Raw genomic sequence first — 27,969 nt, 5'->3', positions numbered from 1 at the left:
CATGTATAAGAATGCAGATCAATCCATGCTTATTACCCTGTACAAAGCTTAAGTCCAGGTGTATCAAGACCTCCACATCAAACCAGATACACTCAAACTAATAGAAGAAAATTGGGGAAGCATCTTGAGTACATGGGTACTGAAGAAAATTTCCTGAACAAAACACCAATGGCTTATGTTGTAAGATCAAGAATTGACAAATGGGGCAGCAGCTCTCTGCTCCCAGACCCCGTGGGAAAGAGACCTCACCGCCTGGTCAGGTGGGCACTCCTGAGGCTGCATAAACTCCCGGAAGGGGCGGCACAGGTCTTCCTGGTTACTGCAGCTGCAAAGAGCCCGTGGGCAGCAACCCGCGAGTGAACTTTAGCCTCGGGACCACAGGTAAGACCAACTTGTCTGTTGCAAGAAAGCTGCCTGGTGAACTCAAGACAAAGGCCCACAGGAACAGCTGAAGACCTGTAGAGAGGAAAAACTACACGCCCGAAAGCAGAACACTCTGTCCCCATAACTGACTGAAAGAGAGGAAAACAGGTCTACAGACTCCTGACACACAGGCTTATAGGACAGTCTAGCTACTGTCAGAAATAGCAGAACAAAGTAACACTAGAGATAATCTGATGGCGAGAGGCAAGTGCAGGAACACAAGCAACAGAAACCAAGACTACATGGCATCATCGGAGCCCAATTCTCCCACCAAAACGAACATGGAATATCCAAACACACCAGAAAAGCAAGATCTAGTTTCAAAATCATATTTGATCATGATGCTGGAGGACTTCAAGAAAGATGTGAAGAACTCCCTTAGGGAAACACAGGAAAACATTAATAAAAAGAAGAAGCCTACAGAGAGGAATCGCAAAAATCCCTGAAAGAATCGCAGAAATCCCTGAAAGAATTCCAGGAAAACACAATCAAACAGTTGAAGGAATTAAAAATGGAAATAGAAGCATTCAAGAAAGAACACATGGAAACAACCCTGGATATAGAAAACCAAAAGAAGAGACAAGGAGCTGTAGATACAAGCTTCACCAACAGAATACAAGAGATGGAAGAGAGAATCTCAGGAGCAGAAGATTCCATAGAAATCATTGACTCAACTGTCAAAGATAATGTAAAGCGGAAAAAGCTACTGGTCCAAAACATACAGGAAATCCAGGACTCAATGAGAAGATCAAACCTAAGGATAATAGGTATAGAAGAGAGTGAAGACTCCCAGCTCAAAGGACCAGTAAATATCTTCAACAAAATCATAGAAGAAAACTTCCCTAACCTAAAAAAAGAGATACCCATAGACATACAAGAAGCCTACAGAACTCCAAATAGATTGGACCAGAAAAGAAAGACCTCCCGTCACATAAGAGTCAAAACACCAAACGCACAAAATAAAGAAAGAATATTAAAAGCAGTAAGGGAAAAAGGTCAAGTAACATATACAGGCAGACCTATCAGAATCACACCAGACTTCTCGCCAGAAACTATGAAGGCCAGAAGATCCTGGACTGATGTCATACAGACCCTAAGAGAACACAAATGCCAGCCCAGGTTACTGTATCCTGCAAAACTCTCAATTAACATAGATGGAGAAACCAAGATATTCCATGACAAAACCAAATTTACACAATATCTTTCTACAAATCCAGCACTACAAAGGATAATAAATGGTAAAGCCCAACATAAGGAGGCAAGCTATACCCTAGAAAAAGCAAGAAACTAATCGCCTTGGCAACAGAACAAAGAGAGGGAAAGCACACAAACATAACCTCATATCCAAATATGAATATAACGGGAAGCAATAATCACTATTCCTTAATATCTCTCAACATCAATGGCCTCAACTCCCCAATAAAAAGACATAGATTAACAAACTGGATACGCAACGAGGACCCTGCATTCTGCTGCCTACAGGAAACACACCTCAGAGACAAAGACAGACACTACCTCAGAGTGAAAGGCTGGAAAACAACTTTCCAAGCAAATGGTCAGAAGAAGCAAGCTGGAGTAGCCATTCTAATATCAAATAAAATCAATTTTCAACTAAAAGTCATCAAAAAAGATAAGGAAGGACACTTCATATTCATCAAAGGAAAAATCCACCAAGATGAACTCTCAATCCTAAATATCTATGCCCCAAATACAAGGGCACCTACATACGTAAAGGAAACCTTACTAAAGCTCAAAACACACATTGCACCTCACACAATAATAGTGGGAGATTTCAATAACCCACTCTCATCAATGGACAGATCATGGAAACAGAAATTAAACAGTGATGTCGACAGACTAAGAGAAGTCATGAACCAAATGGAATTAACGGATATTTATAGAACATTCTATCCTAAAGCAAAAGGATATACCTTCTTCTCAGCTTCTCATTGTACTTTCTCCAAAATTGACCATATAATTGGTCAAAAAACGGGCCTAAATAGGTACAGAAAGATAGTAATAATCCCATGCGTGCTATCGGACCACCACGGCCTAAACCTGGTCTTCAATAACAATAAGGGAAGAATGCTCACGTATACGTAGAAACTGAACAATGCTCTACTCAATGATAACCTGGTCAAGGAAGAAATAAAGAAAGAAATTAAAAACTTTTTAGAATTTAATGAAAATGAAGGTACAACATACCCAAACTTATGGGACACAATGAAAGCTGTGCTAAGAGGAAACTCATAGCGCTGAGTGCCTGCAGAAAGAAACAGGAAAGTGCATATGTCAGCAGCTTGACAGCACACCTAAAAGCTCTAGAACAAAAGGAAGCAAATACACCCAGGAGGAATAGAAGGCAGGAAATAATCAAACTCAGAGCTGAAATCAACCAATTAGAAACAAAAAGGACCATAGAAAGAATCACCAGAAACAAAAGTTGGTTCTTTGAGAAAATCAACAAGATAGATAAACCCTTAGCCAGACTAACGAGAGGACACAGAGAGTGCGTCCAAATTAACAAATCAGAAACGAAAAGGGAGACATAACTACAGATTCAGAGGAAATTCAAAAAAATCATCAGATCTTACTGTAAAAACCTATATTCAACAAAACTTGAAAATCTTCAGGAAATGGACAATTTCCTAGACAGATACCAGGTATCGAAGTTAAATCAGGAACAGATAAACCAGTTAAACAACCCCATAACTCCTAAGGAAATAGAAGCAGTCATTAAAGGTCTACCAACCAAAAAGAGCCCAGGTCCAGACGGGTTTAGTGCAGAATTCTATCAAACCTTCATAGAAGACCTCATACCAATATTATCCAAACTATTCCACAAAATTGAAACAGATGGATCACTACCGAATACCTTCTACGAAGCCACAATTACTCTTATACCTAAACCACACAAAGACACAACAAAGAAAGAGAACTTCAGACCAATTTCCCTTATGAATATCGACACAAAAATACTGAATAAAATTCTGGCAAACCGAATTCAAGAGCACATCAAAACAATCATCCACCATGATCAAGTAGGCTTCATCCCAGGCATGCAGGGATGGTTTAATATACGGAAAACCATCAACGTGATCCATTATATAAACAAACTGAAAGAACAGAACCACATGATCATTTCATTAGATGCTGAGAAAGCATTTGACAAAATTCAACACCCCTTCATGATAAAAGTCCTGGAAAGGATAGGAATTCAAGGCCCATATATAAACATAGTAAAAGCCACATACAGAAAACCTTGCTAACATTAAACTAAATGGAGAGAAACTTGAAGCAATCCCACTAAAATCAGGGACTAGACAAGGCTGCCCACTGTCTCCCTACTTATTCAATATAGTTCTTGAAGTTCTAGCCAGAGCAATCAGACAACAAAAGGAGATCAAGGGGATAGAGATCGGAAAAGAAGAGGTCAAAATATCACTATTTGCAGATGATATGACAGTATATTTAAGTGATCCCAAAAGTTCCACCAGAGAACTACTAAAGCTGATAAACAACTTCAGCAAAGTGGCTGGGTATAAAATTAACTCAAATAAATCAGTTGCCTTCCTCTATACAAAAGAGAAACAAGCTGAGAATGAAATTAGGGAAACGACACCCTTCATAATAGACCCAAATAATATAAAGTACCTCGGTGTGACTTTAACCAAGCAAGTAAAAGATCTGTACAATAAGAACTTCAAGACACTGAGGAAAGAAATTGAAGAAGACCTCAGAAGATGGAAAGATCTCCCATGCTCATGGATTGGCAGGATTAATATAGTAAAAATGGCCATTTTACCAAAAGCAATCTACAGATTCAATGCAATCCCCATCAAAATACCAATCCAATTCTTCAAAGAGTTAGACAGAACAATTTGCAAATTCATCTGGAATAACAAAAAACCCAGGATAGCTAAAGCTATCCTCAACAATAAAAGGACTTCAGGGGGAATCACTATCCCTGAACTCAAGCAGTATTACAGAGCAATAGTGATAAAAACTGCATGGTATTTGTACAGAGACAGACAGATAGACCAATGGAATAGAATTGAAGACCCAGAAATGAACCCACACACCTATGGTCACTTGATTTTTGACAAAGGAGCCAAAACCATCCAATGGAAAAAAGATAGCATTTTCAGCAAATGGTGCTGGTTCAACTGGAGGTCAACATGTAGAAGAATGCAGATCGATCCATGCTTATCACCCTGTACAATGCTTAAGTCCAAGTGGATCAAGGATTTCCACATCAAACCAGACACACTCAAACTAATAGAAGAAAAACTAGGGAAGCATCTGGAACACATGGGCACTGGAAAAAATTTCCTGAACAAAACACCAATGGCTTACGCTCTAAGATCAAGAATCGATGAATGGGATCTCATAAAACTGCAAAGCTTCTGTAAGGCAAAGGACACTGTGGGTAGGACAAAACGGCAACCAACAGATTGGGAAAAGATCTTTACCAGTCCTACAACAGATAGAGGCCTTATATCCAAAATATACAAAGAACTGAAGAAGTTAGACCGCAGGGAAACAAATAACCCTATTAAAAAGTGGGGTTCAGAGCTAAAGAAAGAATTCACAGCTGAGGAATGCCGAATGGCTGAGAAACACCTAGAGAAATGTTCAACATCTTTAGTCATAAGGGAAATCCAAATCAAAACAACCCTGAGATTTCACCTCACACCAGTGAGAATGGCTAAGATCAAAAACTCAGGTGACAGCAGATGCTGGCGAGGATGCGGAGAAAGAGGAACACTCCTCCATTGTTGGTGGGTTTGCAGACTGGTACAACCATTCTGGAAATCAGTCTGGTGGTTCCTCAGAAAAGTGGACATTGAACTGCCTGAGGATCCAACTATACCTCCCTTGGGCATATACCCAAAAGATGCCTCAACATATAAAAGAGACACGTGCTCCACTATGTTCATCGCAGCCTTATTTATAATAGCCAGAAACTGGACAGAACCCAGATGCCCTTCAACTGAGGAACGCATACAGAACATGTGGTACATTTACACAATGGAATATTACTCAGCTATCAAAAACTTTGACTTTATGAAATTCGTAGGCAAATGGTTGGAACTGGAAAATATCATCCTGAGTGAGCTAACCGAATCACAGAAAGACATAAATGGTATGCACTCATTGATAAGTGGCTATTAGCCCAAATGCTTGAATTACCCTAGATCCCTAGAACAAACGAAACTCAAGACGGATGATCAAAATGTGAATGCTTCACTCCTTCTTTAAATGAGGAAAAAGAATACCCTTGGCAGGGAAGGGAGAGGCAAAGATTAAAACAGAGACTGAAGGAACACCCATTCAGAGCCTGCCCCACATGTGGCCCATACATATACAGCCACCCAATTAGTCAAGATGGATGAAGCAAAGAAGTGCAGACCGACAGGAGCCGGATATAGATCGCTCCTGAGAGACACAGCCAGAATATAGCAAATACAGAGGCGAATGCCAGCAGCAAACCACTGAACTGAAATAGGTCCCCCGATGAAGGAATTAGAGAAAGAACTGGAAGAGCTTGAAGGGGCTCGAGACTCCATATGTACAACAATGTCAAGCAACCAGAGCTTCCAGGGAGTAAGCCACTACCTAAAGACTATACATGGACTGACCCTGGACTCTGACCCCATAGGTAGCAATGAATATCCTAGTAAGAGCACCAGTGGAAGGGGAAGCCCTGGGTCCTGCTAAGACTGAACCCCCAGTGAACTAGACTATGGGGGGGAGGGCGGCAATGGGGGGAGGGTTGGGAGGGGAACACCCATAAGGAATGGGAGGGGGGAGGGGGATGTTTGCCCGGAAACCGGGAAAGGGAATAACACTCAAAATGTATATAAGAAATACTCAAGTTAATAAAAAAAATTGACAAATGAGATCTCATCAAACGGCAAAGCTTCTATAAGGAAAAGGACACTGTTGTTAGGATAAAATCGCAACCAACAGGTTGGTAAAAGATCTTTACCATTCCTACAACAGATAGAGGGCTTATATCCAAAAATATGCAAAGAACTCAAGAAGGTAGGCCATAGGGAGTCCAATAACCCTATTAAAAAATGGGGTTAAGAGCTAAACAAAGAATTCACATTGGAGGAATGCCAAATGGCTTATAAACACCTAAAGAATTGTTCAACATCTTTAGTCATAAGCAAAATGCAAATCAAAACAACCCTGAGATGTCACCTCACACCAGTGAGAATGGCTAAGATCAAAAACTCAGGTGACAGCAAATGCTGGCGAGGATGGTTAGAAAGAGGAACACTCTTCCATTTTTGGTGGGATTGCAGACTGGCACAATCATTCTGGAAATCAGTCTGGAGGTTCCTCAGAAAATTGGACATTGAACTTCCTGAGGACTCAGCTATACTTCTGTTTGGCTTATACCCAAAAGATGCCCCGACATATAACAAAGACACATGCTCCACTATTTTCATAGGAGCCTTATTTTTAATTTCCAGAAGCTGGAAAGAACCCAGATGCCCTTCATCAGAAGAATAGATAGAGAATGTGGTGAATTTACACAATGGAATATTACTCAGCTGTCAAAAACAATGACTTTATGAAATTCATAGGCAAATGGATTGAACTGGAAAATATCATCCTGAAGTGAGGTAACCCAGTCACAGAAAAACACACATGGTATGCACTCATTGATAAGTGGCTATTAACCCAAATGTTTGAATTACCCTAGATGCACATGAATTACCCTAGAACACATGAAACTCAAGAAAGATCACCAAAATGCGAATGCTTCACTCCTTCTTTAAAAGGGGAAGAAGAATACCCTTGGCAGGGAATAGGGAGGCAAAGTTTAGAACAGAGGCAGAGGGAACACCCATTCAGAGCCTGCCCCACATATGGCCCATACATATGCAGCCACCAAACTAGATAAGATGGATGAAGCCAAGAAGCACAGGCTGATAGGAACCAGATGTAGATCTCTTCTGAGACACACACCCAAAATACAATAAATACATAGGCGAATTCCAACAGCAAGTCACTGAACTGAGAATGGGACCCCCGTTTAAGGAATCAGAGAAAGGACTGTAAAAGCTTCATTGTGTTTCGAGACCCCATATGAACAACAGTGCCAACCAACCAGAGCTTCCAGTGACTAAGCCACTACCCAAAGACTATACATGGGCTGACCCTGGGCTCCAAGTGGAAGTGGAAACCCTTGGCCCTCCCAATACTGAACCTCCAGTGAACGTGATTGTTGGGGGAAGGGTGGTATTGGTGGGAGGATGGGGAGGGGAAGCTCATATAGAAGGGGAAGGGATATGGGCCCGGAAACTGGGAAGGGGAATAACAATCAAAATGTAAAGAAGAAATACTCAAGTTAATAAAAATAAAAAAATCATAGTTGAAAACTTTTCTACCCTAACAGGAGGCTTGTAGAACACCAAGTAGATAGGAACAGAAAAGAAAACCCTACTTCAATGTAGTCAAAGTAGGAAATGGATGGAACAAAGAAAGAGTTTCAAAAGCTGCAAGGGAAAATGCCCAAGTAACATGTAAAGGGAGACCTATCAGAATTATACATGGCTTTCCAACAGAGATCATAACGATCCTGAACAAATATCACGAAAACTCTTAGAGACCACAGATCCCAGCCCACACTACTATAATCAACAAAACTCTCAATCATCATAGATAGAGACACCAAGATAGTTTGTGACAAAACTAGTTTTATGAAAATCTTTTTACAGATCCAGCTCTATGCAAGAAGTACAACACAAGTAGGTTAAGTACACCCAAGGAAAGAAAAGAAATTAGCCTTTCACAGCAAAATCAAAAGATGAGGTACACACATATGTACATACACACACACACACACACACACACATGCACATGCACACGCACACAGTACCATCACTGTATTAATCAGAGTTCTCCAGAGCCATAGAAATTATGGAATGTTTCTATATATTAAGGGAAATTATTATTGGAATGACTTATAGTCTCCAGTCCAACTAACACAACAGTGGAATGTGTGAAATTTCTCATTTCCATGAGGCTTGTTGTTCCATCTGGTCTTCTGTATAAGCTGGAATCCTAAAGAAGTAGGTTATAACAGATGTGCTGGCAACTAAGTGGAAATGGACAAATAAGACCAAACATTTTTATTTTTTCATTGTCCTTATTTAGACCTCCCAGATTAATAGTTTTGCTACCACACATGGATTTGGAACTTGCTTTGTCTCTTTCTCCTGGTTTGAAGGCATGAACTGTCTTGCCTGGGCCTAAGATTTTCATGGCCACTATCCCTTAAGATTTGGATCATAGATGAGCCCTCAATTTGTGGATTGTAATTCATTCCTGATCTAGTCAAGTTGAAACCTGAAAAGTCATCACAACCACCAACCTCAAAACAGCGGGAACTAACAATCATTGCTCATTAGTATCTCTCAATGTCAATAAATTCAATTTACCAATAAAAAGACACAAGGTAACACACTAGTTATGTAAGTGGGATTCATCATTCCACTGCATATAAGAAATACACCTCAGCAATAAAATAGACACTACCTCAGAGTGAAGGGCTGGCAGAAGGTTTTCCAAGCTAATGTACTCAAGAAACAAGCTGGAATCCAGCCAATGTATTGTCTAATAAAATAGACTGTGAACCAAAAATACACAAAAGAGGTTGAGAAGGATACTTCATTCTTATCAGAGCAAAAATCCACCAAGATCACGTTTCAGTTCCGAACATCTATACCTCAAATGCAAAAAAAAATTCACACACTGACACCTCACATAATAGTAATGGGGGGCTTTAACACCCCACTATAACCAATGTACAGGTCAATGTAATAGATTCTAAACAGAAAAACTATCAAATAAAGAGATATTCTGAATGCAACAGATTTAACAGAAACCTATAGAAGCTTTCATCAAAATACAAAGGAATATAACATATTCTCATCAGGCCCTGGACCTTTTACAAAATTTACCATATAATCAGGCTCAAAACAAGCATCAACCAGTACAAGAGGATTGAAATAATTCCTTGAATCTTATCATGTCACCGTGAAATAAAGCTGGACTTTAATAACAACAGAAACACCAGAAAGCCCACATACTCATAGAAACTGAGAACCTCTCTACTCAATGATCACTTGTTCAAGGAAGAAATAACAGAAAATAAAGATTCCATTGAATTCAATGAAAATGACTCCATATCTCCTCCTATAAATATTTTTGTTCTGTTTTTCTAAGAAGGACTGAAGGATCTGCACTTTGGTCATCCTTCTTGAGCTTCATATGGTCTGTGGATTGTATCTTGGGTAATTCGAGTTTTGGGGCTAATATCACTTATCAGTAAGTGTGGAGTATTTTTGATTAGGTTACCTCATTGAGGATGATATTTTCTAGTTCCATCCATTTTCTTATGAATATCATGAAGTCATTGCTTATAATAGCTGAGTAGTATGCTATTGTGTAGATGTACCACATTTTCTGTATCCATTCCTATGTTCAAGGAAATCTTGGTTCTTTCCAACTGCTGGCTATTATACACAAGGCTGCTATGAACATAGTGGAGCATGTGTCCTTGATATAGGTTGGAGCATTTTTGGGATATGCCCAGGAGTGTTCTAGCTGGGTCCTATTTTTCTGAGGAACCTCCAGACTGATTTATAGAGTGGTTGTACTAGCTTTCAATCCCACCAATGATGGAGGAGTGTTCTTTTTCCACATCCTCACTAGCATCTGTTGTCATCTGAGTTTTTTTTTTATCATAGCCATTCAGCCTGTTGTAAGGTGGAACCTCAGGGTTGTTTTGATTTGCACTAACTTGGTAACTTAGGATGTTGAACATTTTTTAGGTATTTCTCAGCCATTCAATATTACTCAGCTGAGAATTCTTTGTTTAACTGCGTGCCCCATTTTTAATAGGGTTATTCGATTCTCTGGAGTCGAACTTCCTGAGTTCTTTGTAGATTTTGGATATTACCCCTCTATCAGATGTAGGATTGGTAAAGATCTTTCCCAATCTGTTGGTTGCCTTTTTACCCCAATGACAGTGTCATTTGCCTTACAGAAGCTTTGCAATTTTATGAAGTCCTACTTGCCAATTCTTGATGTTAGAGCATAATGTATTGGTGTTCTGTTCAGGAAACTTTCCCCAGTGCCCATGTATTGGAGGCTTTACTCCAGTTTTTCTTCCTTTAGTTTGAATGTATCTGGTTTTATGTGGGGGTCCTTGATCCACTTGGACTTGAGCTTTGTACAGGGTGGTAAGAATGGATTGACTTTCATTCTTCTACATGCTGACCTCCACCTGAACCAGTACTATTTTTTGAAAAGGCTATCTTTTTTCCACTGGATGGTTTTATCTCATTTGTCAAAGATCAAGTGACCATAGGTGTGTGGGCTCATTTCTGGGTCTTCAATTCTCAACACAAACTCTATGGTTTACTATGCTCTTGTGGAGGCATATTTTCTTGACTATTAATGTTTTTATTTTTGAGCATGTGGAATTATGAGGCTTGATGTATTTTTTGTGATTATTTCAGGTCTTGATATTATATTCTGCCGTTGCTGGAACCTAGGCAAATGTAGTGCCAAAAAGTCCCTGGTATAGGTTCCTTTTTCACATTACTTGGTGGCACAAAAGAATGAATATGAGCTAAGAGGAAAGGATGGCTATGCTATTTAAAGGACCTATTGGAAATTACATCTGCAACAAGAGTTGGAGTCCCAAGGGTGTGATGGTATAGTTTGAGGTGAGGCTCCCTCAAGCAACTTGCAGTAGGATAATATGTCTGGAGAGACAGGTATAAAAGGTTATGAGGATCCTGGGTCCAAATCAGGAGATAAAGATTTTATGAGACATGATTCTGCAGGAAATGTGAAAAAAAGTTTTACTTACAACTGATAAAAGATAATAGTTGGAGGACACTAAAGTCTACATTGATGAAACAAAAATTATTTCAAAGAAATGTAAGTCAAAGAAATTATTTACAATACTATGGATGAAGGTCATACATACAGGAATAGAAATGACACAAAGATAGCTGCATTGACAACTTTAAAAATTGGCACTCTGGAGAAATTCCTTGGTACCTTCATCCACCTCAGATGTCCCAGACCAGCTGATAATTAGTAGTAAAATAGGAAGAAATGGGAGAGTGTGTTAAGGATCTCTTCATTGTCCTTAAATGGGTGGTGTAACTTGGAGCTCAAACATTACTGTTCACTTCTTCCATGAGGGAGTCTTATAATCTTGAGCTCTTGGAGATTTCATGTGTTATCACAGCTTCTATGTTACACAGTTGGAATGCCCATGTGTTTCATAGAACACATAGCTGAATTAGAGGGCAGCTTCAGAATATTTGGCATCTCTTCTTTATAAGAATACTTAAATTAAAGGATCTCCAATGCCTTGTATGCCATTGAAACGTCTTTGTATTCCAAGTTGGAATGGATGGAATGGAAAAAGACCCAAGCTCCATGCACTTCAATTACTAGTATATTGAGATTTCTTGCATGCTCACAAGGAACCCTGATATAGGACTTGCTATTTTTCTGCATAAGCATAAAATCCTTCATTGGCTTATGTAATGGCCTTTGAAAATCACAAATGACAGTTGAGAAAATGTTAGTTTTTATGAGAAAAACAGGCACATAATTTTCAGGTAATTGTATTTTTCTATATGTTCATACACAGAACCCAATATATTGCACACTGTCATCTGATATATCATTGAGGGAACATTTAAAAGTATCTCCTGGTCTCCAGCTGTGCCCAGAGACAGCCCTTGGGCATACAACCTGCCCACAGAGAGCTGGTCTTCCAGGAGCATACCCCTCCTAAGCCCTCAGCCCACGGATGACAATTTCTCCCCAATGATTGTCCACAGAGAGACACCCCAGAAGCACATAGGGTGTGGGACCCGGAGGGCGACCTAGGACGGGACCTTTCTGCTTTATTTCTGCGCCCAGAGCTGTGACTGTCCTACAGCTCTCAGACCCAAAACCTGTCCTGAGAGAGCTGGAAAGTCTCTGTTAATAAGCTTGGAGATGCTATAGAGAGCATGCTTGTGGCACCAGGGAGTATTTCTGTTGACTGGGCCACCAGATTAAGTACAGAACAGACAGCTTATTGGGAACAAACAAAAAAACCTCATTCTAAGTTCTATCAGATTGTTTTAGACTATTTAATCATAAGAAAAATTAATTCAAGGTCCTGGACCCAAGGGGAGCTGGGGACTTCCCAATGGCTAAACAGATTTTGTTGTAAGGAAACAGTTGTTTGAGTCCAGACAACTTCATCTTGCTGGCAAGGTCAAACTAAGTGCATCTTCCCAGTCCCAGTAATAACCTCCAATCCCAATTAATGAAAACTCCCTTGCTCAATCCCTTATATCAAAATATGATTGGACAAAGCTACAGCCCACCCAGCACCCAATGTCTTTATAGCTTTGTACAATAAATAATGATGGATAATGTCACTTTAGGGTCATAGTTTAGCTCACAAGTCGCTTCTGAGTCTCTGACTGAATTGTGGTGGTTTGATAACAATATGATTTTTGTCAGTTGCCAAAAAAACCCCACCAAAACAAAAACAGAAACAAAAAAGGAAAGAAAGTAAATAAAACCTCAATGTATGCAGTTGAGCAAGTGGCCTTCTGGTAGTCTCGGGTATCCTTTGAGTGTATGCCCAAAAGTGGTATAGCAGGATATTGAAATAGGTTGATTCCCTTTTTTACTGAATTTTTTATTTACATTTCAAATGTTATTCCATTCCTGGTTTCCTGGTCCATAAGCCCTTACCCTACTTCTATAAGGGTGTTGCTCCTCCTCAACCACCCTCCATTAGCACCTCCCCATGGCATTTCCCTGCACTGGGATGTCCAGCCTGGGTACAACCAAGAGCTTCTCCTCCTCCTATTGGTACCCAACAAGTCCATTCTCTGCTACATATGCAGCATGTATATATCTGATCAGTAGAGCTACACCTTTGAGCTCTCAGACCAACACATTTGTTCAGCTAAGACGATATCTCTGCAGCATCTGTTAAAATGTCAATGGACCACAATAGTCAGTTTAGGAGGGCACACCCAAGAAGATCTAGCATAGAATGGTTCTGGCAACTTCTACAGAATTGATTGCTTTCCTACTTCCCAACAGAGGCTATTGACCTGTTCTCAGTGCATCATCCACTGAAACTGACCCTTACCCTTGTGTAAAAGTTTCCTATCTACTAAGCCTAAAGTGGCTCAAGTCATCTTTCCCTCTCTGAAATGAAAGCTGACATGGGAATAAAGTGGTTCCTGTTTACAAAGATCTGAGTATTGAGCTGCCAAGGGAACCTGTATGGGTATAACTCCTTTATAACTTTTGGACCTTTGAGATACATTGCTTCCTTCCTATCAGGCTATACAGGGTTCCATGGAAGAAGGTACAACACACACATCTGACCCACCCAACTTGATTACTATTAAGAAAGCTCTCTGTAAGTCTGCAACCACAGATCAGCAGGTGATTGATGACTGGGTATTGAAGCAATTGATATTTTGACCAACTTAAGATGGAATCAAGACTATATCCAGGGGCTACAATGAGCCCATCATGGTGAAATTCACAGTGGGTTGTGGACTTCAGGTGCCCATTACTCTCTAATGCAACAGAGGAAAGTTTGCTGTGGTATCAAAAACAGCTTCTCATTCATCCTTACCTGAACAACTGCTCCATTCAATCCCTGGAAAAGTAGATGCCATTCAAGGAGAGATGCTGGAGACAGTTGAGCTTGGAGATCTGAGAAATGAGCTTGGTGACAAATGTCTTTTCTATGTCTCCTAAGGTATTTTCAGACTTGTTGGTATGCAAGTAAATTCATAGTGGATGGAGTTCAATCAAATTTCTTACATGGCCAAAGCAAGGTGCAAAGTGACTCAGTGTGACCAGATTCCAGTTTGTTGATAGTTCCAGCTCCTTGATGCTGGATGGGTGGTAAGTTTTTAAGACTGTCATGATAAGCTCTAAAGGAGACTCACAGATCTTCATCTTCATACAGCACAGTTGTCCTCAACCTTTTTGCTGATGAGCCCACTGCAACAAGTATGCATGCTGTTCATCCAGTTGAGTTCTCATGTCAAAATCAGTGATCAGTTTTAAGTCACCTCAGAACATATCTAGGAAGGTCTTTTCTTATTGACACCTTATTCAATGTGCCTGCTGAACAGTCCCCCTTCTGTTCCAGTCCATACATCCTGTAAGAGATGGTTCACATTTCTTAGGTCCAGCACTCAAAACTTCCACCTATTATGAGGGGGAAAAATCAGTATAATTATGTAAGCAAAAAGAGTGTCACATTTATTCCATTTCTTTAATGTCAGCTACAACACCTGACGGGCAAGAGTTTTTTGCATTAGCCACATTGGTAGACTAGACCTGCTTCTCTCCACCCAGTTACTATGGACTTATTTTCTTATTGCCTGGTGAAGAGGAAGGGAAGGGTAACCTTACCTTTGATGACTACATCTACACAAAGTTTTTCTGCACTTCTGAAAATCCATTATATTAGGATTCAAATTGAATAGAGACTTCTACAGTCTTACAAACCAATGACACCAGATGGCTCTGAGCTACCTTTGCCTCCATTATCCCTTATCTAACATGTCCCTTACCACTAACTGGGTGACTAACATGCTATTCTACTCTGGCTACCTGGATCTAACCTTCTATGTTGACAGCATATCCACACAATTTAGCACAGTTTGCAATGTCAGTACATCAGGGAACTTTATCAATGCTCCTGCAGGTAGGCAGTGGAAAGGCCAGGCTACCACCATAGCTGTCAGGAACTTTGTATGTCTTTTGGTGAAGGCCTCCTTGAACATTGGTGGAAAGCTCCATGGGCATCTCCTGCAGAGAGGAGATGTACAAGGCCTAATTGCTCAGCAGTCCTTGAACTGCCAGTCTCAGGAGTGTGGGTGGAGGCTCAGAGCTCATTCTGATGGATATTCAGACAGAAGGACCTGGAATTGCATTAAGGAGACATAATTTCAAAATATGTTTTATTAGTCTGTAAGTCTCACCATAAAAGCAACATGAGGTCCGGGGTCCATGCTTTGGTATCAGTGGAAAAATCAGTGTGTACTGTTTTAACATCTGTTAATCACAAACCCTCATCTATTTCAGTATGGAGAAATTCTCAAAAGAACCAAAAAGCCACAGAGTATCTTTTGTCCCACCAGGTATCAAGTGTTGATTGTCTGTATCTTATTCTCCTTTGGGAAGGCTATTTAAGAGTAAACAATGTGACCAGTCTCCTGTTAGAGCAAGTAATGGCTGATAACTTTCCAAATGCCTTAAGAGAAGAGTTCCTATGTCCAACCTACCTATTTTTGCTTTACACATATTCTGTCTACATGGGAAGGCCAAAGCAGAATCTCATAAGTTCCTAAAAACGTAGGATCCCCTATGATCCTTCTATACTTCTTTCCCCTCAGAACTTCCTTATGTAGCCCCACCTAATGGGGACACACATCTATTTAATTGGAAGATTGGGTGGCCATCCATTGAATCCTCTTTATAATTGTTTTTACTTAGTGTAGATTGAGTGTATCATAGCTCCTTGTATGAAAGCAAGAATACTAAAGGAGAGAGAATTTGAAGATTTCGTTAATTCATTGATGACTGAGTTATTTCATATGAGGTTTACATGCACAGATATATAGGTTTTCTTTTCTGTATAATTTCAATTTAAACTTCTAAAAATATTTTAAAAGCCATGTGAGGTTTTTCATGTGTGTTTACATTTACATACATGCATTTAATTTTTTGTACTATTTTTATTTCAATTCAAAAATATTTAAAAATAATATGTAAATGGATTATGTCAGCATATGTGTTTTGTGTATATATTCAATGCATATATTTATTTATATGTCTATGTGTTAAAATGTGGGTGTTTAGTATGCTTGTGGAATTGTTTTTCATCCTTAACTATTTGTGTTCTATATATTTTTGCATTTTAGTGTATGTGTGTGTGTGTGTGTGTGTGTGTGTGTGTGTGTTTCATGCCTTTGTATTTCAGTGTGTGTTGTTTAAAATTGAACTCCAGGCTACAATTTGTTGTGTTAAATCTCTGACATTGAACAGTCTCACTGAACCCTTTGCAATTAGTCATTAATTTATTAGTTTAGCTATTAACTTACTTATTTTTATTCAAGACAGGATCAAGCTTGATAGATTGATGGTCTGGAAATACCCTATGTAGAACAGGTAGCCACAAACAAAGCAATATACCTTCTTGTAAGTGTGAGTTCTCATGCTTGGTAGTTTCTGTTTTTAAAACAGGCCAGAGAAGCCTCTTATCATCCCTATTCACAAGGGTGGTTATGATGTAGACTAAGAAAGACTGTAGAAAAAACTAATTTTGTTTACATTCATTTTTTATTATTGGATATTTTATTTATTTACATTTAAAATGTTATCCCCTTTCCAGGTTTCCTCTCTGGAAATCCCATCCTCTCTCCTCCTACTTCTATAAGGGTACTCATAGAAGGCATTGAGCCTTCCTAGAACCAAGGGCCTCTTCTCCCATTAGTGTCCGACAAGGGCATTCTCTGCTATATATCTCTCCTCCCACTGATGTGTGACAAGGCCATCCTCTGCTACATATGCAGCTGGAGCCATGGGTTCCTCCATGTGTACTCTTTGGTGACTTAGTCCCTGGGAGCTCTGGGGTGTCTGGTTGGTTGATATTGTTGTTCTTTCTATGGGTTGTAAACCCCTTTATGTCCACCATTGAGGACCCAGTGCTCAGTCCAATGGTTGGCTGTATTTTTTACACCTGGTATGATACATGTGACTGATAAAAGTAGGAATTACACCCAAGTAGAATATTATGACCCTTTATTTCTTGAGCTCACTTACAGGAACGTGGGTGAAGGGTAAATGACCACACATCCTCATCCCTGGCTAACTGCCATTCATCATTAATAAATATCTGATAGAAGCTGTCTCATGGAATTCCACTTTCCAAGTAACTTTCTAAATCATATGTGTTCTACCTTCTACCAAGAATACATCCACCTGTGGGTGGGGGATAGAATAAAAATATGTGGAACCAGAGGAAATATTCCAAAAGTCTTCCATACCTCCTTCTAGCAACCAATCTTCACAGCTTTGCTGTTTTCCCAATATATTTAATATTATTTACAATGTGTCCATTTTCTCTGTGTGTTACATAATAGAATAAGCTGAATATTTTTTTCTATCAGTACCTTATTTCAGGCCATGATTTCCAGACCGAGTATACCTGTACTTCATTCCGAGATGCTGTGGGATAAGCATACTAGACCCAGAAGAAAAATCACAATAGCACAGGGCAGAATTATCTGAAAGCAGCTTCCATATAACAGGAAAGGAAACCAAATATGGGTAAAATGTATCTATGGCCATATCACACTACCTGTGCCTACCATTGTCTAATCCCATAGGTGCAGCATGTTTGTGCGTAGCTCCCATGTCAATGGGAGACACCAAGAACTGAAACACTATATCAAGTTTCTACAAATCAACTGAAATTATAAGCAGAGAGAACTGGGAAGGGGGATAAGATTTGAAATGTAAGTGAATAAAAAAAGAATAATTGATCTTGTAATCTTGCTGCTGCTGTAGTATCCTGATTTGCCATCTTTGACATATGAGAATGTTTTATGTGTTTCTATGCTCTAGAAAACATCTCTGTTAGGGACCCATATTAAGGGAATACTGATTTCCTTAGGAGATCATTTGTTGTTCCTTGGCACCTCTATCCTTGAATCTGTATGAAAAGATTCCATCTGCTTCTGATTCTCCATGGGAGATAAGCTATTTAAGCACTGGTAGGTGCTTAGTAGATGTGAAATAAGTGACAATGACATGAGTATATCAAATACTCACATACTAAATAATTAAATCAAACAATGTATCCATCATCTCTTTGATTTTTCATTAGTTTTATATTTTAGTTCTCATGAGGAGCTATGACTCAATGCACTAAGAAGTATGATCATAAAGAGAAATATATGAATGGAGACAATATCTTCCAATCATATGGATGCATGTCTTTATGGGGAGGGCATGTATTCATAGGGTCAGTGTAAGAGTTTCATAAACATTAAGAGGAAAGATGATAAGTTAAAAAATTTAAAGGGTATTTAGCACTGTATAGTCAACAATATTAAAATATTGAAATTAAATTGATGTCATTTAATCTTAGGTATGATAATGTTATTTCATGATATTGAGGAACCACTATTAATCTTATCAGCTTCTGTTAGTATGGTTGTTTGTTATAGATTAAGACTGAATTACATACAGATAATAAATGTAACAATTGAAATTCCTTAAAAACAATGGATGGATGGAAAAACCATAAGCATATGAAGTAAGACTGTCAAGAGCTGATGATCATTGAAGCTGATCCAAAGGGTGCAAACAAAATTCATTAAACTGTTTTCTCCAATTCCGTATATATTTTAATTCTCCACAATAACAGATTTGGGGTTTTTTCAGAGTAAATAAAACAGAACAACAAAGCAAAGAAAGAGGAAAGGTGTATAAGTATGTCAGGGGAGATGTTCTCTTTAGGAAATTTTATGCCTGTCTATGTGTTCAAGGCTCTTCTCAAGTGTATCTGGTTTCAGTGTATCTGGTTTTATTTGGAGGCCCTTGATCCACATGCACTTGAGCTTTATAAAAGGAGAAAAGAATGGGTCAATTTAGGGTCTTTTGGAAACTCATTTAACAACAAGAGGCTGTGCTAGGAAGGTGGGTCTTAGTGAGCCCAAGATTGGCACACCAAATGATATCTCTAGATATCTCATCATTGTTCATGGGTACTCTTGCTGACATCATCTGACCACTGATGTGATTTTTTTTTTACTTTGCTTGAGAGTTGAAAGGGAATTCACATTGATGGCATTGTCATCTGTCTAGACAGAGGAGACTTGAGTTGGTAATGTGCCAGCAGATAAAATTATAGGCTGCCCTTCATAATAATGTCTTCTGAATGACTGTGAACCTAAGTATACTCTACCACAACCAAGTTGTAGCCCTCTGTATACCAATATTAAACTTTACTGATATGAAATATTTTGTCTATTTGGGAGGTTGGAGAGCTTTTTTTTTTTTTTTTTTTTTTTTGTCGTTTCCCTAATTTCTTTTTTTTTCTTTTTTCTTTTTTTATTAACTTGAGTGTTTCTTATTTACATTTCGAGTGTTATTCCCTTTCTGGGCAAACATCCCCCTAATCCCTCCCCCTCCCCATCCTCTCCCCATTGCCGCCCTCCCCCCAACAATCACGTTCACTGGGGGTTCAGTCTTAGCAGGACCAAGGGCTTCCCCTTCCACTGGTGATCTTACTAGAATATTCATTGCTACCTATGAGGTCAGAGTCCAGGGTCAGTCCATGTATAGTCTTTAGGTAGTGGCTTAGTCCCTGGAAGCTCTGGTTGCTTGGCATTGTTGTTCATAAGGGGTCTCGAGCTCCTTCAAGCTCTTTGAGTTCTTTCTCTGATTCCTTCAACGGGGGTCCTGTTTTCAGTTCAGTGGTTTGCTGCTGGCATTCGCCTCTGTATTTGCTGTATTCTGGCTGTGTCTCTCAGGAGCGATCTACATCCGGCTCCTGTTGGCCTGTACTTCTTTGCTTCATCCATCTTGTCTAATTGGATGGCTGTATATGTATGGGCCACATGTGGGGCAGGCTAGGAATGGGTGTTCCTTTTTGTCTGTTTTAATCTTTGCCTCTCTATTCCCTGCCAAGGGTATTCTTGTTCCCCTTTTAAAGAAGGAGTGAAGCATTCACATTTTGATCATCCGTCTTGAGTTTCATGTGTTCTATGCATCTAGGGTAATTCAAGCATTTGGGCTAATAGCCACTTATCAATGAGTGCATACCATGTGTGTTTTCCTGTCATTGGGTTACCTCACTCAGGATGATATTTTCCAGTTGGTTGGAGAGTCTCTTAGAAGCTCTTCTAGTCACTCACTGCATGGTATCAGAATCAGATATGAGTTATCTCTCCAAGTGTCCCTCAACTCAGGGTATGAGTGTTGTCAAATTCTTCAAATTTGCCACCAATATCTACAAAGAATGCTAGAAAGACAGTATATGGTATTGAAGGACTGTATGATAATGTTCTTTTAAATCAATGTCTGAGGTTGTTTCAATATGTGTGGCCAAGGAAATGGCACTATTAGGTGTGTCATTGTTGGAATACATGTGGCTTTTTAGGAGGAAGTTTGTCATAGTGTAGCTGGGCAATGAAACCTTCCTTCTAATGACCAGGGAGTCAGTCTTCTCAAAGCAGCCTTTAGATGGAGATAGAGAACTCTCAGCTTGATCTGCACTAAGCCTGACCTGCCTTGATTCTATCATGTTCTATCCTTGATGAGAAAGTTCTGATATTCTGACCCTGTAAACCAGTCTCAACAAAATGTTGTCCTTATAAGAGTTGCCTTAGTCATAGTGTCTATTCACAGCAGTGAAACCTGAACTAAGACAGAAGTTGGTATCAGGGGACAAGGTTGTGCTGTGATAGTCCTGACCATGCTTTTGTTTGGAAGATGTGAATTTGGGGATTTTGATTTGGAAAGCAGTAGAATACATTAAGTGGTACTTAATGGGCTTTCTTAGTAGGAATATGGAAGACTTTGTTGTTGAGAGTGATTTGAACTTTACAGTTCTGGACCAAGAATTTTTAGTGAAGTAGAATTTCAGTATGTGGCCTACAGACTGATTTTGTGGTATTTTGGTTAAAAGTCTTGAAGAGTCTACTTGAGGATAAGGTAAAGAGATTTATAATAATTGCATTGACAAAGGAATTCTAAAAATACCTATTAGAGACTTTGTTCTCTGGTAGAATTTTATAAAGAGTGTTTTCCTTTTGATTTTGTTTATTTGTTTGTGTTTTTGTTTTTTGTTCATATTTTAACAGCGCATATCCTCAGTTCACTTAATTTTTATTCATTAACATGTTATTATAAAAAGCATACAAATAAATATGCATGTAACAAGATTATCTAGACCCATACACCATACATCTCATTTAACTTCTATACAGTTAGAACAGCCAAGTTATGGGCCTTCACATTGGATTCTGCACTTTCATTATCAAAAATAATCTTATGCATATATCTAACACAAAAAACTGAAAAAGTATGAGAGATGAAATTAAAACAGTTAACAGAGCAGTGAATGAAGGAAAGGCCATCCAGAGACTGTCCCACCTTGGGATCCAGCCCATATACATACAGCCACCAAACCCAGACAATATTGCTTATGCCAAGAAGTGTATGCTGACAGGAGCCTGATATTGCTCTCTCTTGAGAGGCTCTGCCAGATCACAACAAATACAGAGGCGGATGCTCACAGCCAACCACTGAACTGAGATCAGGGTCCCCATTGGAGCAGTTAGAGAAAGGATTGAAGGAGCTGAAGGGTTAAGAAGGGTTCCCCATAAGAACAACAATACCAACAACCAGAGCTCCCAGGGACTAAAATGTCATCCAAAGTGTACACATGAACAGATCCATGTCTCCAGCTACTTATGTAGCAGAGAATGACCTTGTTGGGAACCAATGAGAGGAGAAGCCCTTGGTTCTGCTAAGGCTAGAATCCCCCCAAGTGTAAGGGAATGTCAGGGTGAGGAGGCAGGATGGTGTGGGTGGATAGGTGGAGGAACACCCTCATAGAAGAAGGGGGAGGGGGTTTATGGACAAGAAACTGGGCAAGGGGGTAAGATTTGAAATGTAAATAAAATGCAATAAAAATTAAAAAAATAATTAACAACTGACTTTATATCCTTTTCATGATTCAAGTAGTCATTACTTGCTTTCCTTTGATTCCTTCCTCAACAGCCAGTATTTACCCTTTCTTTCTCTCCTTTCTATACGTTATACTGTGCCTATATGCACATATGTTTATATGTATATGTGTATATGTATATATATACATATAAAGATTTTTCATTAGCTATTTTTATATCTATTTATTTATTTTATTTTTATGTGTATGAATGTTTGCCTGCATGATATACACACCCATCTGTAAAGCTGAGAAATATTTTTAAAGCACAGTCACTTATGTATAAATGCTGAATTATATTATTATAAGTAGAATATACTATTTTTTACCTATTTGACATAATATAAACTAAGGCAAGTATCTGAATTATCACAGTATGTCCCTACAACCTGGATGCCTCAGGATGTTCTTTTAGGCAATAAATAAGGAGAGACCTCAGCTGAATCCTGAGAATGTAAAACAGGAATAATATTAAAGACATGTCATTTGTATTCAAGCATTCTTGGGCTTGTTTGGGAAAGATTGTGTTTGTTTTTCAGATTACAGGGAGGGGCTCTGATACAGTAATCACAGCATAATCTTCTCCCATAGTTAAGCAGTACAGACCCACCTTTGGACACCAAAGTTATCTATAAGTGGTAGGGATTACATCCCAGCACACTCACAGTATCAGAGACCATAGAAAACTGTATTTATTTGAAGAAATACAGACACAGACAGAAAAATAGACATAGAGCAAGGAAAAAATAAATATGATGTGTCAAAGTCATTACCAAAAATATCAACAAAACATGAATATAGTTGATGTTCTGAGTCAGTTTATCAAGGTTTCAGTAAGTTTTTTTCAGAAATCTAAAATGTACATTCATATGCTTATATTTAACCTTTGCATGTGTCATGAACAACATGCCATATTATTGCTTGATGTAGGGTTAACATAATCTGAGTGAGCATTCATTTTATACTTGCCTAGAAATAGATGCATACACATCCTATAACACAAAAGTTTATGCATAAACACCAATGTTTTGTGTGATAACTCTTCACAATGTACATATGATTCTATGGCATAGGAATTAATAAATAACCATCCATAAGCATTGAATTTATATGCTTCTAGTCATATCAGTTTCTTGTCAATTTCTCGTCCAAGGAACACAGTGGCTAGATGCTATGGAGTAGTGGTTCATGAGCAGAAAGGGACTTACAGCTGGGAAACACCCAGAGATGACTATGGATGTGTTTATGAGTAACCAGCTGGGATTATGAAAGAAAGACAGAAATAGTTGAAAGAGGCAGGAAATTATATAAAAGAACATAAATGTACTCAATTGAAGAAGGATGGTTTTTATAACCCTGGACTCAGTGGATGATTGTGAAGAATGTTTGTTTCTGGGAATGTGCTCCATTTTCTGCTTGTGCCTGTGCAAGATGAGAACAGTAGATATGCTGGCCCAGACCAAGAGTCCCAGATACACAGCATCAGGGAGAGGAAGGAATACAGTATACAAGATTTGTCCAGTTTTGTCAAGACAAGCAGTGCAGAAGCCAAAGTCTTGTAGAATTGTCACATTTCTGTAGCACAATTTTCCACTCATGTAAAAGAGATTATAAGTATTCATGAGGATGTTCAGAATGCAGCAAAGACAAAGAAAGAAGCCACTGACCTTGGATGATTTGGTTTTAAACTCTTCCCACCTGAAGTTCCTGTTGCTGATGGTGTTGGCTTGGAAGACACTCAGCAAACTGCTGCTGCAAATACATGTACTCCTGCCCATTTTATGAAAGTAAAAGAGGAGATTGCACCCAAAATCACTTAGAAAATCTTTAAGCCCAAAAGCTGCCATTGTCTGTGGCACTCCTTTACACAGCAGAGTTAAGAAGTTGGCTACAACTATATAATTCAAAATCCAGTCTGTGGAGTTCAGCTTGTACCTTGAGAAGTAAATCACTAAGAAATTGAAGAAGACAGAAGAATTACTCAGAAGTCCAAATGCAGTCTGTGATAAGAAGATTATACCTAGAGCCATATTCCTGGCTGTCATCTCATCATTTCCTGATGTCTGAACCTAAGGATCAAGGAGGGGAACATGAGGCATTAATGGCATATCTGTCCTAACAAAATTTCAAATTTTATTTCCATAACAGTGCCACTAAAACCAGTGACCATTTGTATCAATGCAAGTTTTGCAGATGTTTTTTTATGATTCTTAAAGCATGCACCATTAAGAAAGGGCTACCTTTATGACATCAGAGTTGATAACATGAGCATGCTTCCATCTGTGAGCAGATCATAAATGTGAATTTATAAAGCCCAGAGAAGTGCTGTTTTCCTTTTTCCTCTCTGATCAACTCTCTCCCTCCTCCCCCCTCTTTCTCTCTCCCACTCCCTCCCCACCACCCCTTCCCTTTCCCAATGCCAATTATCCTGGCCATAGTTCATGGAATTCAACTTATCCACTTATCAGCAGCTTATAAATAAAAGTGCCTATGGCAGAGAGGGGTTAAGGATTTGTAAACTCATGTTCTGACTGTAGGTTAAGTAAGGGCATGAACCTGGCTGAATGGCAATAGAGAGAGCATGGAAAAATATAGCTCACTCTTCTGACTCCTGTTCTCTGGCTTCTTCAAACACTGTAGTTACACATAGTTGCTTATTCTACAGTGCTGCTGAGTTTCACTCTCTGTTGCTTCATGTGCACACATGAATGTGGAGCTCTATTTAGCCAGTCAATAAACATTATGAGTGAAAATTTCCATCAACTTCACACTATGTGATATAATTTGACTCAACATGAATTATGTCCGAATTTGAGGACATATGATACCTGTATGATTTCAGAAAATCTTTCCTGGCTCCATGTGAGGAACACAGGTTAGCATTTTACTGAATTGCTAAAAACAATGACATGTATTCAATGTGAGCAAATAAACACCAATACATTTAGGATAGAGTGTGATAGAAATAATTTGTGATCATGCTCAGATCACATGTCTAACTCCTGATGAACATGAGCAGAAGCTAAACATATTGTCTATTGGTGTAAGAGTGGGGAAATTTATAAGATGTACATGAAACACTGTGTGTAAAAGATGAAATTTGTCTAAGTTGTGAAGTGTGTAAATGTGGACTTTTTTAGACTGTTGCTTTAAGATCACTTCCAGTTCACAGATGAGATTTTATGATGTCAAAACGTATTCTATATATCTAGATTTACATATATTTACACTTCTTAGTACTAAATTATTACATTAGGGTAGTTTAATTGTTCCAATTGATATCATTGTTTAGAAAACTATACACTATCTTATAGCTGGCCTCAGGCAGACAGCATTTAGTTCACTGTCCTTTTCTATAAACAAAGAAAAATTATTCAAGGGATCCAACACCATTTGTATTTGCAAAAGATATACAATTATTATTTCCATTTATTTTGTTTTACCCCAAATTAGGAAAAAGCATATTTCCATTAACACATTGGCAATCATTTCTAAGAATAATTTCAATAATCTTATAAGTTAATAGTAGTTCTTTTCCCAAGAAAAAATCATCAGGAATACTCTAACACCAATATGAATATATTTTATAATTCACATAATGTAATTAAATGTATCAATATCTTATATTAATGATATATAATTAATAACACTAACAAATAATTAATATAATATTATGTTTCCATGTGTATTTTTATTTTGTTACATGCGTCCGTCTTTTTATAATTTAAAACATTTAAACTGCAACTGTTTCATAAACCAATGGTACAATGGGAGGGTTTGGAATATCTGAATGTTGTATTATATTAACTGCATTCACATGCAGTCATACATCTATCACTATTAGCAGTTACCTATGTATACAAACACTAAAAGCATCAAAATGAGTACATTATCATTGTTCAGAAAACAGTACAGATTATTAACCATATTCACCCTCCTCTATTCTGATCATTTCTGTTCTTTACAATAGCATTTAAATCCTTTTAGTTGATTTTGAGACAACCTTTTAACACAGTTTTCTTTACCATGTAAGTTCTGTCACTATAGAACATATTAAATTATAATTCACGAATTCAGAGTGTCTAGAGCTCTGACAATTTACTTTATTTCTTGGAAGTGTCTTTCTGTCATTGCTAGCTTCAATATACACCCAGGTTCTATTCCTACTCCCTTTTTGTTAGGGGCACTTACCCACACTCTTGACACAGGATTGCCCTTACAAATTCTGCTTGTAGACTGCAATGTAAAACACACAATTCTAGATCTTTTCCGTGATACTGATTTCAGTTCCATAGTCTTTCAGCACAGGATATGTGCTAAAGGGAGTGAGACAGTACCTGGTATATGGCTCTGTGATTCCATGACCTCACTTCCTCTCAGAATTGCAATTACCATTTCACCAGTGAATGTAGCAAGTATGCAGCAGCTGTGTGGAGCAATAAAACTTTTACAAAGATGCCCTTAGTGTAATATTCTTCACAAAACAATTGCAAGTTATTGCTTGATCCCTTAAGAGAATATTGCAGAAAATGTGAGTCTGTGTCCTGCACATGAATCCCAGAAGCATGCAGTATTCCTGAAGTTATCAGGAAACGCTTTATTTAAAGACGCTGTGTATGTCTCACTGTTTTTTCCACACGTGCATTTTCACATGTACATGAATTTAGGCATTTCCTATTTGCCCTCAGTCAATTTAGTCATGAGAGATAAAGAAATAAGGCAAATATACCTGGGAATAATTTCTATATACCTGTTAGATATTCTTTTAAATTGTTTATTTTGGGGGATTCCTTGTGATATAATCACAGGACACACACACGATAATTATTGCTAACCACATGGATTAAACCTATGGTTTGAATTGATGGCCAGACCAAGAGGGGCTTTTAAATCTAAAAAATCACCTGGTGCTCAAGCTCAGGGACACAGTTTAAAGGCAAAATCTAGAGAGCACATCATTATTAACATCGATGTCATATTAGTATTAGAGAAATGTGAAATGTTTCTTCCTGGCAAAGCATAGTAATTATTTTTGATATGTCTTAATTCTTTAAATAGCATAAGTTGTTACTGAAGGAGGTACAACTAGCAAATATTTTCTCTGGTTATAGGGGTTGTATGTTCTCTCTGCTTATACTTTCAGTTGGTTTGCAGAAACTTGATACAATCATGCAGTTCTGGGTGTCTCCCATTGACATAGGAGCTAAGCATAAACATGCTACACATATGGGATCACACAATATTAGGCACAGCAGTGTGGTATGGTCATAGATTCCTTTTTATCAATTTTTGGTTTCCTTTCCTGTTGTATGGAAGCTAGTTTCAGATAATTCTGCCCTGTGCTATTGTACTTTTTCTTTTGGGTCTAGTATGTTTATCCTGCAGCATTTTGGAATGAAGTATTGGTATATATGGGCTGGAAATCATGGCCTGAAATAAGGTGCTGATATAAAAAATACTAGGCTTATTCTATTATGTAACACACAGAGAAAATGAACACAATGTAAAGAATATTAAATCCATTGGGAAAGTAGCAAAGTTGTGAAGATTGGTTGCTAGAAGGAGATATGGAAGGCTTTTGGAATATCTCCTCTGTTTCCACATTTTTTATTCTGACTCCCCCCATAGGTGAATGTATTCTTTGAAGATGGTAGAATACATATGATTTCCACTTGGAAAGTGGAATTCCATGAGGCAGCTTCTATCAGGTATTC

The 27,969-nt window shown here is 38.5% G+C and overlaps 1 protein-coding gene across 1 annotated transcript; it reads right to left on the bottom strand.

Moving 5' to 3' along the window:
* Positions 1–23,391: 23,391 nt before the first annotated feature.
* Vom1r20 (vomeronasal 1 receptor 20) lies at positions 23,392–24,363 on the bottom strand. Its single transcript, XM_063280554.1, is given in 1 exon segment — positions 23,392–24,363. A coding segment is annotated over 1 exon segment (972 nt).
* Positions 24,364–27,969: the final 3,606 nt, after the last annotated feature.

This window comes from Rattus norvegicus, chromosome 1 (genome assembly GCF_036323735.1).
Source record: "Rattus norvegicus strain BN/NHsdMcwi chromosome 1, GRCr8, whole genome shotgun sequence".
Classification (NCBI taxonomy): Eukaryota; Metazoa; Chordata; class Mammalia; order Rodentia; family Muridae; genus Rattus; species Rattus norvegicus.
The sequence above is the reverse complement of the archived record's forward strand: the minus strand, read 5'-3'. Positions and strand labels throughout refer to the sequence as shown.